Source organism: Centroberyx gerrardi, chromosome 11 (assembly GCF_048128805.1).
Source record: "Centroberyx gerrardi isolate f3 chromosome 11, fCenGer3.hap1.cur.20231027, whole genome shotgun sequence".
NCBI classification, from domain to species: domain Eukaryota; kingdom Metazoa; phylum Chordata; class Actinopteri; order Beryciformes; family Berycidae; genus Centroberyx; species Centroberyx gerrardi.
In genome coordinates, this window is record NC_136007.1 from 23047687 (window position 1) to 23066284 (window position 18598).

The 18598-nt window shown below is 44.2% G+C and overlaps 1 protein-coding gene across 2 annotated transcripts in view; it reads left to right on the top strand.

Moving 5' to 3' along the window:
- Positions 1-18598, top strand: part of LOC139910880 (vacuole membrane protein 1-like) — a 58861-nt gene that overhangs the window by 3220 nt on the left and 37043 nt on the right. For both annotated transcript variants that reach the window (XM_078286736.1, XM_071898332.2), the window contains exons 4-6: positions 3094-3184; positions 4613-4723; positions 18201-18443. In XM_078286736.1, the coding sequence (XP_078142862.1) occupies positions 3094-3184; positions 4613-4723; positions 18201-18443 (445 nt within the window). The remainder of the gene's footprint in view (positions 1-3093; positions 3185-4612; positions 4724-18200; positions 18444-18598) is intronic.

Sequence of the window (18598 nt, forward strand, 5' to 3'; positions counted from 1 at the left end):
GTTTGGTGGTCCTACTGACTGAAAAGGGTGTGAGTAGGTAATGACTGCATTTTCGTTTTGTTCTGAACTTCCCCTTTAAGTTGTTTAACGATGCCAAAGCTACACTAGAGCAGATATGCAGTGTTTATCTGGTGTGTGTATAGTTTTACGTGTGAAGTAAAAGGTGTTAGTTCTTCATATCATTCTTCAACAAACACAGGAAGATGATGGTTGTGAAGAAATAGCTTCATAGTTCATCTCTCTCTCTCTTTCTTTCTTTCTTTCATTCTTTCTTTCTCTCTCTGTCTCTGTCACACATACACACACACACACAAACACACACAAACACAAAGTGCCAGACAGAAGGTGACCTTGATCGTCTCACTGCTATCAAACCAGACGTCTCCTCCCTCATAGTTTAGTCTTCAGTTGTTGGCCTAATGAAACCTCTAACTCGACTTAGAAGAGACACCACAAGATTTGTTTATCACTGTTTGCCATTGCCCTGCGTTGTCACTGGTGTTAGAGCTGACAAGGTGACGACACAGCCACAGCACTCTGTTGCTTTTGCAGCTTAACCCAGTTATTCCTGGCTGACTGATGACGTTACCTGATGTTACCGCTCCCACACACAGTAAAGCACCGGCGTCGATCCAGAGTACGTCAGTGTTTTCTTTGATGACGAACTCTCCCAGCCCTGTGCTGCACAACATGCTTTATACTCACCTAATAGTCTTTGTTGACATAGAGGGGCCCAGAAGAAGGTCAGGGTGTACGCTCGGGGAGGCCTTTGCGGTTAGCTGTGTGAGGACAACATGTTTATTTTCTAAACTACAAGAGGATGTGGTGAGCCACAAGCACCACGAGCAGTGTTCAGCCTGAGAGAAGCTGCTGTTCACCCACCCTCAAAACACATGCTGTTTTTACTACCGCAGGGGGAGCCATGCTAATACGCTACGGCTTAGTCTACCAGTTTATCCTGTATGTTGATAGAAGTGGTTTATAATTTAGAGCGTATGCACAGTGAGCTTTGAAAGTAATAGGACAGCAACATACTTACTCGCCATACTTGTTTTACTTAAGATGGAAATAGACACACTGACTGTGAAATGGGGAGGGGGGGGCATGCACATTAAGGGCTGTAGTTCTGTAAAAATCCGTCCAGTATGACTACCCTCAAATTAAAGCACAGTCTGCATTTAAACACCATAGTGATTGTGTCGTTTTATGTCCAAAGTAGTAAGAGTATAGAGGCAAAACCTCAAAAATGTGTCACAGTCCAAATATTTTTTGAGCTCACTGTATATTATGCATTATTGTTTTGTAGCATGATTGTTCATGTGTATTCAGATGCAAATTGTGCTCAAATATGATGATTATAAACAATAAAAGTGGAATACCATTCCACTCGAGAATTCGCATAAATAGTTCTAGAGAGCATTAGAGAGATCAGTTTAAATCTGTGAAGATAGATAAGCCATTCCCAAAGTGAGAAACCTGAGGAGCAGTTTTCCAGTGTATGATAAAGATGCACAGGAACCAGTTTCTCCATTGACAATGAATAGGAGACTGACTTTTGTGGACACTCAGGATGTTTGCTATAACCTATATTTTGTGACAACCAGGAAATGTTTTGTTTTTACTCGTCAAATAATTGTGCTTGGTAGTGTCTTACTCACATTCTTCTTTTTTTTTTTTGTTACTACAAAAACAAAATAAAGGGAAGCAGAACAAGTTCTGCTTTCTCATCTCTGGCTTTGAGATAGTAAAGTATATTCACAAATAACTGAAGTGCAACAGGACATGGAGATAACTGTCAAAGCATGTAGTTTCATATAGAACTTAGATATGTTTCAGCATTTGATCTTGATTCAGTATAGCGATTTAATTAGCTCCTTATTCAATCCAGTAAATGGTAAGTTGAACAAGATTTGGACAGTTTGGGGATGGGGTAGGGCTGCACGATTATGGCAAAAATCATAATCACGATTATTTTGATTGATATTGAGATCACGATTATTTAACACGATTACTCATTGACTTTGGGAACATCATGCATTTATTGAACTTTTAAAAAAAAACCATTGGATTTCTTTGAACTTTAAATATAATTGAACTGAAAAACAAAGAAATAAATGCAAATAAATAAATAAATAAAAGTTAAAAAAATGAGATAAATAAATAACTAAAATAAATAATATATAAAAAATAAATAACACCGACTATGTTGTAGTGCACTGTCACAACCTACTGCAAAATATTCAACATATTGGTAAACTATATCTCTATATTCTTTCAGTCAGTCACTTAGTCAGGTAACAGAGGCACCTGACTGACTGATGTCGCATCACATCACGTCTGTAATTTGGGGTCTCGCGGTGTGAAAACAAAAGTGAAACTTAACATACCACAGTCAGTAACGGGGATTTGTAGACAGTAACTTGTCTTCGCTGCCCTACAGACTTTAACGGTAGGTGACTTTAACGTTACCTCGTGGTATTTACGTAACGTTAGTGGAATTAGGTAATTTAACCATGTCGCAGTGCTTCAGTGCAATTGAACACGCACCGTGGGTCTGTACAGTGTTTCCACACCAATGATTTTTTTTTTTTACCTTTCCTGTCGACCAACGGCTCTCTTTCTGTCATCTTCTACCAAGGAAGGTTTAAAAATAAACGGAGAAACGCGCCGGCCGGCTCTCTGTTACCGACTCCAGCTGAAACTATACCACAGCATGTTTGGGCTTTGGAGGAGGGGCGGAGCGGAGCGCACCGTTGCGGAGGAAAGGGGTGCGCTGGATTTACAACACAAGACAAAACGAGAGCAACATTGCTAAACGGAATGAGGCACAAAAATCGTTTTATCTCGATTTTCTTGTTTTCATAATCGTGGGAAGCCAAAATCGTAATCGAAAATAAAATTCGATTAATCGCCCAGCCCTAGGATGGGGAGTGTTAAATCCTTAGCTTAAACACCCAGTTAAACACACTCCAGTCATTCTTCTAATACTTCCACGCTCATACTTCCAATACTTCTAATCTTTTTTTCGTCTGTCCTTCTGCCCCCTTGCCTCCATCATTCTCTTTTCTTCTTCCTCTCCTCTCCTCTACCCAGGCTCTGGCAGCAAAGACAGACAGCATTTGGCTTACTGGTCCTGTTGATCCTCCTCTCCATTGCCTACCGTATTGAAGGAACACACCAGAAGGTGAATGAATGCTATACATGTATAATAAATATTTAGATATAAATGATTGTATAGAGTTGACCGACCTTTTTAGCCTGACATTAATCTTTATGAGGTCCTTGTATAGTAAACATTATTGGAAGTAGTGTAAAACTGATGTAAGTCATATGACGTTTGGGTCTTTTAAGGGGGGAAAAGGCATAAATTAATGTTTATATTGGTGGTTGTTTGCCTTATGATGATCATCGACTGGAGGTCATAGTTTACCCACCTTTTAATTTACCACCACATCACTGATTATATACTTAAGTCCTATCGTAGCAGTGTTGATTCAGTGCGACTGGTAGTGCAACCGTCTATCATGATAGTACGCAGAAAACTCCCCTTGAGAGGGATAAGTGGGGTTAATTATTAACTTTTCACAAGGCTTAGTCTTCAGAAGCCTATGAACAGTTCAGTTTTACCCTAATTGCCGATGTCCCCAGATAACTGAGCAAACTACTTGTGTGTAAACCACGGCAGACTATCCTGTAGATCTCACAAGAACCCCTCCCTATTTTTTTACTCAGTGTTTTTCCTGCCATGAGCCATAGTATTTGAAACCTACAGCCATAAATAGTTTTTTTCTTTTTCAACTTTAAACGGCGAGTCCTGAGTTGCGTAATCAGTTCTCAGCAACCACACAAAACAATTGGCCATGGCTGGCACTGCACTTCCCAGCGCTCTGCCAGCAGTGAGAGAAACAGTGTGTGCTGTTTTTGTTTTGCCGGGTTCCCTGGGAAATGGAGTCCTCCGTCAGAAACAGCCCCCGCAAACCCACCCTCCCTCCCTTCTTCCCGTAATCTACACACTCCATGCTTCCTCCTTAAAACAACCTGCCCTGGCGTGAGGAGAGTGATAGAGTGATAGTGGTAGCGGAGAAAGAGGAAGAGGAGGGGAGAGGGAGAGAGAGAGAGAGAGAGAGAGAGAGAGAGAGAGATTTTGGCCTGCCTCACTTTACTAGTTGTGTAAGAGCTGGCTGCCACCAAAAAGAATAATGATGCTGTTCTTCTGTCAGTGTACTGAACACTCCTACCCTACGGCTCCGTCCTCTAAACTCCTTAACAACAAGCTCTGTCTCTCTCTCTCTCTCTCTCTCTATCTCTCTCCCTCTCTCTCTCTTTCTCTACCACTCACTTGCCCTCTCCCACCCTTTAAAGTCCTCTTTGTTTTGCACACTTTCACTCTCGTACCTACTCTCACTCCGGCCCTGCCGTCTCTCTTTATCTTTCTGTCTGTTGTCTCTCTCCCCCTCCCTCCCTCCCTCCCTCTCTCTCTCTCTCTCTCTCTCTCTCTCTCTCTCTCTCTCTCTCTCTCTCTCTCTCTCTCTCTCTCCCCCCTTGTTTTCCTCTCGCTCGGTGCATGTGTCTCTGCCATGTGGTTGACCGTCCCTCTCTCTGGCCTCCACAGTACGTGCGCTACATGGAGAAGAAGGTGCTGTGGAGCGCCTACTGGGTCGGCCTGGGCATTCTGTCCTCGGTGGGGCTGGGCACCGGCCTGCACACCTTCCTCCTCTACCTGGTAAGAAAACATTTCCCTCTGCGACTCTCCATTACAAGTCGCCTGCACGCTCACACCGGAGCTACTTACTTGCCTGTGCATGTTTATGACTGAGCCGAAATGTAATTGCGGTGGATGCTGGTGCACTGACGCAGGTCTCAAAGGCAGTGTTGATGCTGTTGTTGGCTTGTCGCTAAGGCTCTAATAAGAGCATTATTAAAAGCTTATGGAGGCTCCTCGTGCACTTGTGCGTGTGTGTGTGAGCGAGCGTGTTTGTATGGGTCTGTGCGCGTGCGTGTCAGAACGGGGCGGTGTTGAATAGGCACTGTGGTAGCTGCGCTGTTTTGACAGGCCGTCCAGGAACAAGCGCACTCACTGACCCCTCTGACTGAGTGCACATGAGGATAAAAACACTCCCCCCTGCCCCCTCCTCTCTTCTCTTTCTCTTTCTTTTCTCCTCCCAGCTCTCCTGCTCCCCACTGTGTCGCTCACTCTCACTTTCTCTTTCACTCCCTCCCTCCCTTACTCATTCTCCTTTTCTGCCTCTCTCCTCTGCTTACACTCCCTGCCTTACTTCCTCCTCGCCTTCTCCCTCCCTCCCTCCTTTCCTCTCTCTCGCTTTCTACTTTGCTCCTTGTCTCTCTTTCTGAGTGTTGCTGCTCAGTATTGAAGGTGGGGAGGAGGAGGGGGGGGGGTGGTGGGGCTGTACTGGCGATCAGGGTCCCAAAACATCTGCTTGTCTTTACTGCTCTGAGTCCATCTGTCTGTGCAGTCGCTCTCGTGTCCCCTTGCCCAGTGGAGCTGAACTGGAAACTGTTAAGTGCGTGTCCTCCATTCTGGTGCTGTGGAAAGCCAAACTCTGGTGCTCCCAAATGTAATCTGAGGAGGGGTTTTTTTCTACTCTCCATGTTCTGGCCCAACTTACTTTTTTTTGAAGGTTTTCAAGTAGGATGTCACCATCTAGTGAGCATGACGGCTACTGCAGGTTGTAATGTCATTGGGTTCATGAAGGGTGGTGATGGAGCCGGGGCGGCTGTTGTGTGTTCTTTATAGGGCTCGACTGATATGGGTTTTTGAAGGCCGATACCGATGCAGATATTTTTAGATTGAAGCTACTGATAGCTGATGTGCCGATGTGTTGTGGTGATATTCATTGTTTTTGTGCCCAAACAATTACAAATATTCTGTGTTTCTCCAAGGATTTTATTCTTGTCAGGGTGAAAAGCTTCTGAAACAGCATTTAGACCATGAGACATTAAACCTCTCATTGAAACCCAGGATATTGAAATTCTTGTAGGTGGGTTAGCAGCTCCTTAAGGTTGCTTATGGCAGGTTTCATTGCAGGTTTTACAGACTGCCACCCCTGAAGCTGTAGAGTAAAATCCTCTCACACCACACTGGAATGATTTCTCTGGTCAGACATCTGAGATATAAATAAAAATAATATAAACATATTCACTAGCTGTGGTCAGGGAGAAACCTCCATCATTTTGGAGGTGGACAACACTGACTGGCTCATATCCATATATATCGGGCCACATAATATTGGCCCAATGTATCAGTCGAACTCTATTTCTTTATAGAGGGAACCCTCTCTGATCTAGGATCTGCTTCCTATCCTCAACTGTTAAGCTGAACGGCTGGTAGGAGGCACAAAACTGACCTCATAAGTGTAATTATGCATCTTCTTTTTTATAGAGGGCTGTTTAAAGAGGCCATTGGGATTGTTGAGTGCTTTTGTAGATTTCTGGATGTTCTGGATGGTGTAGCATACAAGACCGAAAAGACAATAGATGGCTGTTGTCTTTTTATATTCAATGAAAGAAAAAAATAACTGGAGTGACGTCAACAGACATGTTGCCCTGTTTTGAGGAAACTAGGACAGGGTCAGTGATTTATAACTGGGACAAGCAAGTCCAAAACACTTGATAAGATGTCCTCACAATGTCTAACACTAACACCTTGGGCTTTCTGCCACTCTTTGCCATCCTCACCTTAAGACTTTGTAATATCCTAGAAAGTGAGGACCTAAGTGGGCCTGGGTGTTTACCAGCTCTTGACTTTAGGAGGCCAACTGTACAGCCTGACTCCTATGTCAGCAGTGGACAGTCAAACTACAACTGACAACTACAATTACCCTGCAAGTGGCACACAGGTACACCATTGGAGAAATCACACATATGCCACTGGTAGTGGTGAAATCTACTGTATCTAACAGTGGGTCAGATTGCTGTTATTTTTCTCTAAACTGAACTAAACCAGGCTGGCACCAAGGTCGAAGGATTAGTAAATACTGGATACTGGAATAAAGATCAAGCTTTGTGGCAACTACACATAACAATAATAATACTAGCTCTGCCATTGATGGAAAATTATTATACCCTTTGTATTTTTTAAGTGATTTCTTCCTTGATTTCTTAATTGTCAGTAAACTGACCCAGTTGTCATCTAGAGTAGACTAATCCAGGCCGTCACCATGAACGGTCAGCAGAGGGTGCCAGTAGTCTTTGAGTGTGAATCAGCCACTCTGTTGTTAAGGAGTCTTGTTCAGGGGTTGGTTGAAAACTGATGCAGTATAATATTGCATCAGTTTGTATCATTGTATTCAAGTATTAGTGTTTTTGTTCTCATTTCAAGGCTACAGCTGAAGGATCATAACATGACGTTCTAGCAAATAAACTTCTTGAAAATAGAAGAGTGCTTGACGGCCTTGAACTCTTACCAAGCAGTTGATTCATGGTTATTTATAAGTACTGTTTGACAATGCACTCAGTATTTCAGCTTTTTACTGCAGTTGGAATAAATGAAAAGAGATGAAAAACTGAGAAGAAATCACAACAGAGCAGTACACAGTGAGTCGTAAAAACCTAACAGTAACATTGGATGATGCTCCAGATATTCTGGTAATACTGCATCAGCTGCCCTCTGGTAATTTCCTCCTCTGTGTTAGAGGTGGAAAGGCATGAATAGAAGTAGGTTATTCACTATTCAGGCCCTGTAAAGGCTCGCTAGTACTCCATTGACACAAAGCGCTCTACTCACATGACATCATGTGACTCTGTGTTGTCATATGACTTTCCATGACCCTCCCCAAGTGTCATCATGCATCTGTCCTTTTTTCTTTCTCCTTTCAAGGATTTAACTGTTTGATTGAGGCTAATTCTTTCATTTCCTCCAGTTAAGTGTGTGGCCACATTTTCCTCTGCCGATGCAGCGAATGCTTGAATGCATGTCACCTATAAACAGCGTACACTCATTGTGGTTGGGTGTAATGCAATTAATGTTGTGTTGTGGCAGTACTGCAGAGCCACCAGTAGAGGAAGGTGGAGAGCCAGTAAAGTGCTGACCATCCTGGTCAATGAGAGCAGAACAGAAGTGGCAGCTCTCCTGTTCCCTGACATGGGCAATTGCTGCCCTTGTGTCTCCTCTCCTCTTTGCGTCCCACTGAGACTGCGGAAGATCATTGTACACGGACAGGACTGGTTACTGGAGAAAGATAAAACCCTGCAACTCAGGCGTAGAGAAAAAAAAAAGCACACTTCCTGGCACATCATCAAGTGTTTTTTATCCAACCGCTCTGAGGGAGGAGGCAGTGGGTGGGTGCTACAATACAGACCCTGAAAACAAAAAAATCATGCAGGAACAATGGCGAGATCTCATTTCAACAGAGTCTGTGGAGGCGAGGATCACTCTACACACAACCCCACACACACATACACACACACACAGAGTCCTGCACCTGCGCATATATCAGCCATGGCGATCACAAAGATCACAATAATGAGTTGGAATGGCTTTAATCCCCACTCAAGTTTTGAAGCATTTGTTTTCTAGTGACAACTAGTGTCACTGCTCTCCATAAATCCCCTTTTAACTGAGAAGGGGTTAGTGATGAGTGTGACTCTTGAAAGCCGGGGAATGCTGTAAATATTTTAGAAGAGAGCTCATCTGAGTCATCCACCATTAAATTACTTTCAGTAATGGCTGTTGCCATTAAGTCATTATGGGCAGCTTGAAAATTGTTGTGCTCAACGTTAAATCAACAGCAACAAAGAATTAAAGTCATTATAATTGAAGCCGTGCACATTGCTGTTTACATAATAGCAACCAGGGTAGTCTTTCCTTTCCCCCCTCTCTCCATCAGCTTTCAGCAGTTTTAGAAGTGAGAGGTGTACATGCTGTATCTTTCTGGGATCATAAATGTCCAGGAGCCGCTGGGGAAAAACGCTGTCCATTCGTGCAGGATTAGAAAAAATCAAGCCATGTTTGTAGCTTGTTTATGACTCATGATTTACAACCCCTTGTCTTTCAAAAAATAAACCAGTGGCTCATCTAAATAAAGAAACATTCTGTAGTTTTCTATATTTGGTTTCTTTTAGGATGACTAAATTACAGGTTGCAGAGGAGGTTTGTGTAGAATATACAGATTTTCCCCAGCAAACCCCCTAAAATTAAGTTTTGGCTCTTGGCAATTACCAGCAGCACAGCTTTAATTAGCGCCAACTATCGCTGTGAGCGCCGAGCAGGTCTGAGAGTGTGGCTTCCACACACTGTCCCCTCGGTCTTGGATTATTGTTACGATCACAGTCGCAGGCATTCCAGGACACACACACACACACACACACACACACACACACACACTGCTGTTCAAGCCCATAAAGTTCACTTGCACAGATGTCGTTATATTGTAAAGTACAGTCCACCCACACATTCACACTCTGAGAACATGTGGGTGAGTTGAGTTGTATGTCTACACACATACAGTAGAGTGAGGGAAACTCGGTCACAGTGTGGCAGTATATCGGACAAAGGATCGGTGTGTGTGTGTGTGTGTGTGTGTGTGTGGCAGGACACTGCCCTGCCCCCTGCTCACCTGTCCATTGTGTGGCTGTAGCAGCAGCAAGGCTTACCGTCAGCGACAAGCCTCTCTACAGCCTCAGAAACAAACAATGGTTCCCCTTCACGTTCACATAGACAGAAACCTGGTCTCTTTGTTAGAGCCGTGACTCACACAGTCCTGCCTGTCTGTGTGACCTACTGTATGTGTGTGTGTGTAAAGTTAATGCACTCAGCAAATTTTCCAGTGTTGATTTTTCAGCGACAGTTATTTGGAGTTGCAAAGTGTGGATTGGAGATGTGTTTGTCCACTCATAGCTGATATGGCTCCGGGGCGGCTCTTCAGAAAGTGTTGAATTGACTCTGATGGGTGTGGACTTGTATAAACACTGGCATAGCGTTGGTTTTTAACACTGACGATTTTGCTGTTCGCTTTCTGTGTCAAAGGTGATTTGGGCATCGCATAAGTGTTCCTCTATTCACCAAAGTGAGAATTGATGCCTTGCGCGTCACCGGGAACATGAGTGACACATCGGGATCAAGTTCAGTAGCCCTTTGAAAAGCTGAAAATCTACTCTTGACTCACCACTGGCTGACGGTAACGGATCCCTTGCTTTAACTTCAACACCTCTTAAATTCAATTTGAAGCCATTCATTTTTAACTACATCTAGATAGTGTGTCAGAGCTTTATCACCAGTGTTTGATCCTCCCCCTAGTGAACAGGCAGTATTACTTACATACCATAAAGATACGTTGGTTGGAAAGTTTACACACTGCTGGTAAGTTACGAGTTAGTATGACGCAGCTGCTTGTGAGGGGAATTGGTCAACTTTACATACAAAATAGCACAAAAGGGTTTTACTTCCTTTGTCAAAAAAAAAAGCAAGTGGTACAATTCCTTTCATTTTAATTCATTCTCTTCCTCATAAGGTTGGAGACATGGATCTGCCCAAATGTCTTGTGACTTACTAATCTACACCAAACTCTGTCAAAGATGAATGCCAGAGAGATGTGTAAATGGGAGTGTGTGTGTGTGTGTGTGTGTGTGTGGTGTTTCTAATAGCGTCTCAATCTTAACTGTCACACCTCAGCCATCCCAGGCATGCGTCTGTCTGTCTGTGTCTTGGAGGCCCCAGGAGTCCTCTTAATACCAAGCACAATAACCGTTCACTGTGCAAGACTCCCTCACACACACACACACACACACACGCACACACACACACACACACGCACACACACAGAGCCCACAGGAAGCAAATCCTAGACCAGAGTGGGCTTAGTGTGTAGCCGGTCTGGAATGGCACCACTCAACCTTGCCAGAACAAGCCAAACCAGACCAGACCAAACCAGACCAGCGCTGGCAGACTGGCATGGAGAACATCAGCAGCTCCCAGCCTAACGGCGTCACTGGGTAAGGAGAGCGGGAGCTTGTGTAGGCAGAGTGTCCGTATATGAGGCTGGTGCGCTGTCCAAGCTTGTTCAGTTTGCAGGTGTTTAGGTGTTTTGACATAGAACTATGTAATGGGATTCTTCCATAAAGGTCACCCAACTCTTTTGATATATCCGTCACACTATCACACACCCTGAGGTGGGTCTGAGTTGTAGCTGCATCAGCCTCCTTTTGCTGTCTACATTGACTTTACCCTGGCAGTTAGCTTTCCTCAATTGGCTAAAATTAAATACACTCAAAGAAGATCAAAAATAGATTTATTTGTGCTTCTATTATTCATGCAAAGAGTGTAGGCACATTTTGTTGCTTTCTCTGTAACCATAAGTTGTTTTTTAAGACACTCTATTCACCTTGTTGCTATGGAACACTGTAAAAAATTATGGTATTCTGATATTGTATGTAAAAATCTTGCAGTCAATTAATTGCATAACGCTAAAATGCATTTTTTTAATACACAATATTATATATATATTATATTATATAATAATAATAATAATAATAATAATAATAATAATAATATTATATATATACAATATTATTATATTACTATAAGTGAATCATTGAGCAAGTTAATTTCATTGTGTGTTCTCGTGTCCTTAGACACTGAAATGAAGGTACTACATAAAAATGTTTGGTTCAAAGATTTCTTATTTGCCTCATACACATTTGAGCAAATATTTTGCCGGTCATATCATGATCTGAGACACGGTTAACAGGAACAAATGAGCTTATTAACAAGTAGAATTACATTAATCATTCAACCGTAGTAAATATAAAGCAACTTATTCCAACAAATGTGTTTTATCACTCATCAATGAAATGTATCACTCAATAATAATGTCAAAAACTGTTATTTTAGTCCTACTCAGTAAAATCATTGCAAATGAATGCATCATATTTACACAATTTCCCTGAGTTCTACACTGTACCATAGCATGTGTACAGTGTAAAGTAGCAGCAAAGTGAATAAACTGTCTTTCTCTCCTTGCAAAAAAAATCTTTAATTTGCTGCTGTATCTAAAAGTATGTACACATTTCATATAAACTATAGAGACACATTTCCTATAAACTAAGAGGCTTTGGGATGAAAAGAGCGAATAGTTCATCTCTCCCTCTCTCTCAGTGGGGGGTCAGAGTGAGTGCGTCTGTCTGCTAGTCAGGGAGAGGTTTCTGAAGATGAAGTCATATGGTGAAGCCACATGGATAAATCACTGGGACTAGCCCCTCCAACCTCCAGCATCTTGCAGTCAGAGTGTGTGTGTGTGTGTGTGTGCACATTACCACCCACTTCTAAACCCCCCCCCCCGGCTCTGTTCCACCATGGGCCTCAATCCAACGTTCTCCTACCTCCCTCAGAGATCCTGACCAGGGCTTCTTCATAACGAAGTAACCTCCAATGTTTGCCTTACTTTGCCTCTAGCAATATCCCACTGTAAGGAGCGGTTAACAGGTTATGCTAGCCGGACCATGTCTAATGTGTTTAAATGGCCCTTGACAACCACAGCGACCTGTTAATGACTGGACCGTCCTGTGGCCGTGGTCACTGAGCACTGGTCAGTTTATGGTGAGCCATTACGGTCTGGTTTGGGGCTTCAGAAGCAACTACTTCTGCCACCATAAACTAACAAGAGCAGTCCTCGCCATGACCGTGGTGGTTGGGACGATTATGGACCATGTCTACTAGGGTTGGGCAATTAAACTAATGCATCAGGGGATGGTGGAAATTCCCTTGCCGATCTTTTTTACCTTGATCTTTAGGCATTTAAAATGTAGCCTATTGCAAGACTGCAATGCACCGCCACTTGTTGCTTGTTCATCAGCTTTTTCATTACTTTAAGGCTTAGGTTCATGCTTTCTGTATGGCTAGACGGGCTGGAGCTCCATATGAGCACAGACGTGCTGTCGGCATACCTTGGCATCCATGCTGCTCGCGCTTCTCATGACGACCGCATGCCTGAAAACTCCAGCACTTCAGTGGCGCTGTGGGAAAATTCAGCTCTCCACACCACCCAACAAGACAGAAACCCCACCGGAATCGGGCAACTAGTTCCTGTGCCTTTGTTCAGCCAATCCTGCTCACGTTGTTTAAAATTTCAGACGGTGCGTGGCCAAATGACGTCATTCTGACCACACGCACTCCATTGCGTCTGATTCGGCGTGAAGCATGAACCAGCAGTTATCCTATAATTAAAAATGTAAAAATGCCCCCGCCTTGCGCTTCTAAAAGCTACACTGCAATGCAAATCATCACGCCTACACTGCGCACACTATGCGTGTGTGTCTGTCCAATTTATGCAAATAAGAATTCCACAGTTATGCACAGGGTCATACACAAAGGAAAGTATTGTTTTATGTGTCAAGAATTTAGCAACCCTAGACTACTGTAACAATGGTGCTGAATCCTGTGGACCGGACAAGATGGTTGACAGTCCTTGTCAGTAGCAGGTTCTCAGCAGCGGCTGTTGGCCAACCAGCTTTCACATCCTCCTTATGTGGGCGCACTGACTCACACTTTGTTCTGCTGTGGCACGGAGAGGAAACTCCTTCGTGCCATTTCCACAGTCAGTGCGTGTGCTTTAATATGGAGGATCATCTTTACTGCCGTGCTTAACTCCCTGTGTCTTGTCTAGAACAAAGATTAAAGGAATACTTTACCACAAAATGAAAATTCAGTCATTATCTACTCACTACTCAAGTCAGTGGAAACTCCATTGAAGCTCGTCAGGTCACCAAACACAGTGAGTTAGCCTAGTTCCATCTAAGCCTTCTCCCAAACTATTGAAGTTCACAGGGCCATCTTTTCACAGCCCCAAAAAAAGTCCATCAAAATGTCCATCAGATTTCTCCAAACAGCTTGTGCAGCATAATCCAAGTGTTTTGTAGCCAAACGTTTGCACTGTGGGTCCAAAAGTCCAATATTTACCTCATTATCTCTATGTTTTACAGTAGCATGTGACCAGAGCATTGTCAGTGAGGAAAATATAGAGTTCACAAGCTAGGGACCACACCATCACTGAATGCAAATTCTGATTTTCGGCCTGGAGTCGGCTGCGGTGTAGCTCAAGGGCGCGGTGGACTCCCCAAGGACCAATGATAGAGAGAGGAGCGAGAGAGGAGCAAGAGAAAGGGAAGGAGGGTGGGAGGGGTGTGGAAGACGAGAACAAAGGCAGGTAGGCTTTTGGAGAAGATGACAGGAAGAGGCAGGTTTGAGGTGTGGTCCTGCTCCTGAACTTCAGCTATTATCGCTCCAAATAATGAGGTAAATATTGGACTTTTGGACCCACAGTGCATTCATTTGGCTACAAAACACTTTTGTGCTTTATGGATTATGCTATATGAGCTGTTTGGAGAAGTTAATTGACATTTTATGCATTTTTTTGGAGCTGTAAAAAGATGTTGCCCATAACTTCAGTAGTTTGGGAGAAGGTGAGATGGAGCTACTCACTGTGTGTTCGATGGTCCTACAAACCTCAGTGGAGTTTTGACTGGCATGAGGATGAGTAGATAATGACTGAATGTTCATTTTGAGGTGAACCTACCGCTCCTTACAGTGATATATTGTCAACAGACACACACATATACTTTAGTCCTGGATCCAGAGTGTGTGTCTCCTCAGAGTCTGTGTTGATGTTCACATCCCCGGGGCTGGGGATCCCACTCGTTTTGGAGGCCAGGCGTTGGTTTCCGCACGCCGCCACAGGAATGCTAGCTATGTTGCCTCCATTGTGGATCCCATCAGGCCGGAGAGCGGAGCCTCGTGCCTCTGTCAGCGCCGGGGAGGATTTTATTGGCATCATCAACACTAGGCAGATCTCAAAGTAGAAACAGTAAGAAGGTGGGACATTTATCTCAACACACATACAGTATATACACACACACACACACACACACACACACACCTTGGCCCTGACCATTACCTTGTTTATGGTAAAAGTTTCATGAGGTGGGACAATGTGTTTTCTTAAAGAGACGAATACTTCCTTCCCTGTGTGTATTTTGTAATTAATTTCCTGTTAATCTACCACTCCTTCCTAAGAGATGGAACATGTGTGTTTGTGTGTCCATGCGTGTGTGTGTGTGTGTGTGTGTACACATGCATGAGAGAGCGAGCTAATGAGACAGAGGCAGCTATCTGACTGTTGAGGGCCGGGCTGCAGATTAGTGGTGAGTCACCTGGACAACATGAGAGGACTGGGCTTTTGTGTAAGGTGAGAAGCAGTGACACAGCATTAGCTCTCTAAAAGAGAGAGAGAGAGAGAGCGCGTGAGAGAGAGCGAGAGAGAGAGAGCAGGTACTGAGAGTCACGCAGCGCTCTCTGTTGGCAGGCTGTCTCTGTGTGTTTGGTAAACATACCTGAGCTAGAGTTGGAAGGCGTGAGCCAGAGGAATATAGCCTTTCTTGGCCACACATAGATTCTCTCTTTGAGGAGTCTCTCTTTGTGTGTGTGTGTGTGTGTGTGTGTGTGTGTGTGTGTGTGTGTGTGTGTGTGTGTGTGTGTGTGTGTGTGTGTGTGTGTGTTTGTGTGTCAGGGCAGTGTGATCCCAGTGGAGAGTCGGCGGGGCGGAGATGAGGCTGGGGAGTATCCAGTCTGACTAGGTCAGTCCTGGGAGTTTCCTGCCTTTTCCTTCTGGGTCACCAAAGATTTTCTCATTTTTTTTCCTGCTTTTGTGGGAAAACATGTATTTAGACAACAGAGACATTTTCTCTCAGATTTTTTTTAAAGTTATTAATCTAGAAATAAGTGCATCTCACTCAAACTGATGAATCTACCACAGTAGCCTAGCCCCAGCTTTAAACCCCTGACCCCGCCTGTTTAGTGATTTGTACAGAAATCTCGTGTCATCTAGAGGGAGTGCACTTGTCCTAGAGACGAAGACATTGCTGTTTCCTGTTGCCTCACACACACACTACTGTCCTGCCCCCCCCCCCCCCCAGCCTGTCCTGTCTTGTCATGTCCTGTCCTGCCCTGTCCCAGCTCCGGAAGTGCCAGCCCCACCCTGGGGTTGCCAGATTGCTTTGGCGCTCCGTTTCGTAATGCCAAACTGCCCCTGTGACTCGAAGCGATAGAACGTGCGTCACTGGGAGCACCCCTCCTACACACACACACACGCACGAGTGTAAACACACGGCGAAACGGGCTGAGTACACAGCATGCGTTTACATTGGCCCACTGTATGGACCTGCCTTTGTTTGTAAGGGGTTAGAGCGTTTCGCTGGAGTTATTGACTTATTTGATCATCTCTGTCCACCGTTTCAGATCCGCCTATATCATTAAGTGTGTAGCATGAGGTAATGCAAAGTCCTTGACCTTTTCCTCCTCATAGGATCCTGTTCACTTTGAAACTATCAAATATTCTGCTCACAGACGATGCTATCAACCTTTCAGACATAATGAGTCAGTGTAAACTGAGCAGCGGCCACATGTAGAAATAGCTTCCTTGTTCCTTTCAGACAATAACTTTGATAACTGACAAGTGTGCAGCAGGAATAGCTTAGTTTTCTTTTTTTTTTCACAACTTTGTTTATTGGAATTTTTAGAAAATACAAAATGTGCAGTAGGTCATACAAAAATATAAATAGTATATAAGGTGAATAGCTTAGTTTTCTTAGGAATTGATTGATGTACATTTATGTTTAATACCTATTAGGTACCAACCCAACTCTGTTCAGCAAGCCAGCACTCATGTTATGACCTGTGACTTCAATAGGAAATTAAATTACCTTCCAAAATAGTTGAGTTAAAGAGAAATTCTGCCTTATTAATAATAAATTATCAGAACATTTATGAGGAAGGGAGAAAGGGAATGATAAATTGGCTGTGTTTAATGTAATAGAGGTGCAATTAGAGGAGTCTTAAAATGATTGACACTGGTAATTGACTTGTCAGTAGTGTGTTGCAGGGTAGAGTTACCCTGCTGATATGTCCATTTCAGTATTTGTATGTAATTGGGGGTAATAGTGTGTGTGTGTGTGTGTGTGTGTGTGTGTGTGTGGCCCGAGGAGTCTCTCTACACTGTGGCATTGTGGATACTGGATGTCTTGTGTCGGGGCTTGCCGAGTCATGAACACGAAGCTGGCAGCTCAACAAACTTTCACCACACACCAGAAATCCACCCTGCACCTCCCCTCCTTCCTTCTATTCCTCTGTTTTCTCACTGGAAGCATAATTAAAAAGACTAAATAAACAGGGGCCAGAAATGTAAACCAGACAGGGCCCCATCAAAGACAGTGGCCTGATGTATGCTCATTCATCTGTCTATCATTCCCACTGGCTACTTGGATTAAAAAAAAAAAAGCAGAGTAGTCCCAACGTTACTGATAAATTCCCTATGATAGGAGTCGTCTTCTGATAGACACTTTTTTTCTGCCATTCTTCATTATTATTGCATGGCCCTCCTGTAGGCACACATACGCAGTGATGCACACCTGTCTACAGTCGTGTGTGTGTGTGTGTGCATGTAACCCCCGGGGCGGTGGGGTGGAGCAGGCTTTCAAACCTCTGTGTCACTGGAACAGCACTACATATTTTCAGCTTGACAGTCTTTTGTCTTTATGTGTCTTTGACCAGGTGCATCTCGGTGTGTGTGGTGTGTGTGTGTGGTGTGTGAATGCACGCACACTGGTTTCTCTCACCCAGCTTTTGTTTCATCTTTGATCTTTTTCCACCCAAGGCCCTCCCGTCCTTGTCCCTTGACACTTTGATTAAGTTCTTCTGTTCTCCTGTATGTTGTGAAATGGCAGGAAGCGGCCGTTTGCATAACACTCCACCTCTGTCATTTTCCTCCTATACGTTCCTCCATAACCTTTCCTCTGATCCTCGACTCAAAAAGCCCTATTTGAATCATGCAGAAAGGGAGATATGGGACACATTCACCCCCTCATGCTAATGAAGCATCTAATTTACAGTGAAGAGCAGAGGAAAAGTTCCACTGCTGGAGGAACTAGATAGTGTGTGTGTAGATATGACATAGCCGAGATACTTTGCCCACATATAGAACGTTAGTCTTCATGTTATTGATCAGTATTTGACTCACTGGTGTCATCATATCACTTTCTGCCCATGCTGTAGGGATCTTCCTCTGACTCAAAACTACTTCCAACAGGTGCACTGACTCCCACTTTGTTTTTCCCTCCTTTCTCTCTTCACGTGCCTCTTTCTCTATTTGTCTCTGTCTTTCTCTCTCTCTCTGTCTCTCACTCCGTTTCATCAGGGACCACACATAGCGGCGGTGACCCTGGCGGCCTACGAATGCGGCTCGGTGGATTTCCCCGAGCCGCCCTACCCGGACCAAATCATCTGCCCCCACGAGGGGGTGCCGGCGCCGGGCTCCGAGGCAGCGGGGGTGGGCGCGGAGGCTGCGGGGGCAGACGGGGCGGCGGGGTCCGCAGCCCTCCAGGGAAGCATCTCTCTGTGGACCATCATCTCCAAAGTCCGCCTGGAGGCGTGCATGTGGGTGAGTGTCCGCCACACACTGGCTGTGCACAGGCCTTCATAGCTAAAGAGCAGTCTGGTGCGTGATCTGCACAGATTTTAGGCTTTATGAGCATTCGTCACAGTGTCCTTGCACACTCGCCACAATGGAGCTGTATTGTACTTAAGTGTGCTTTT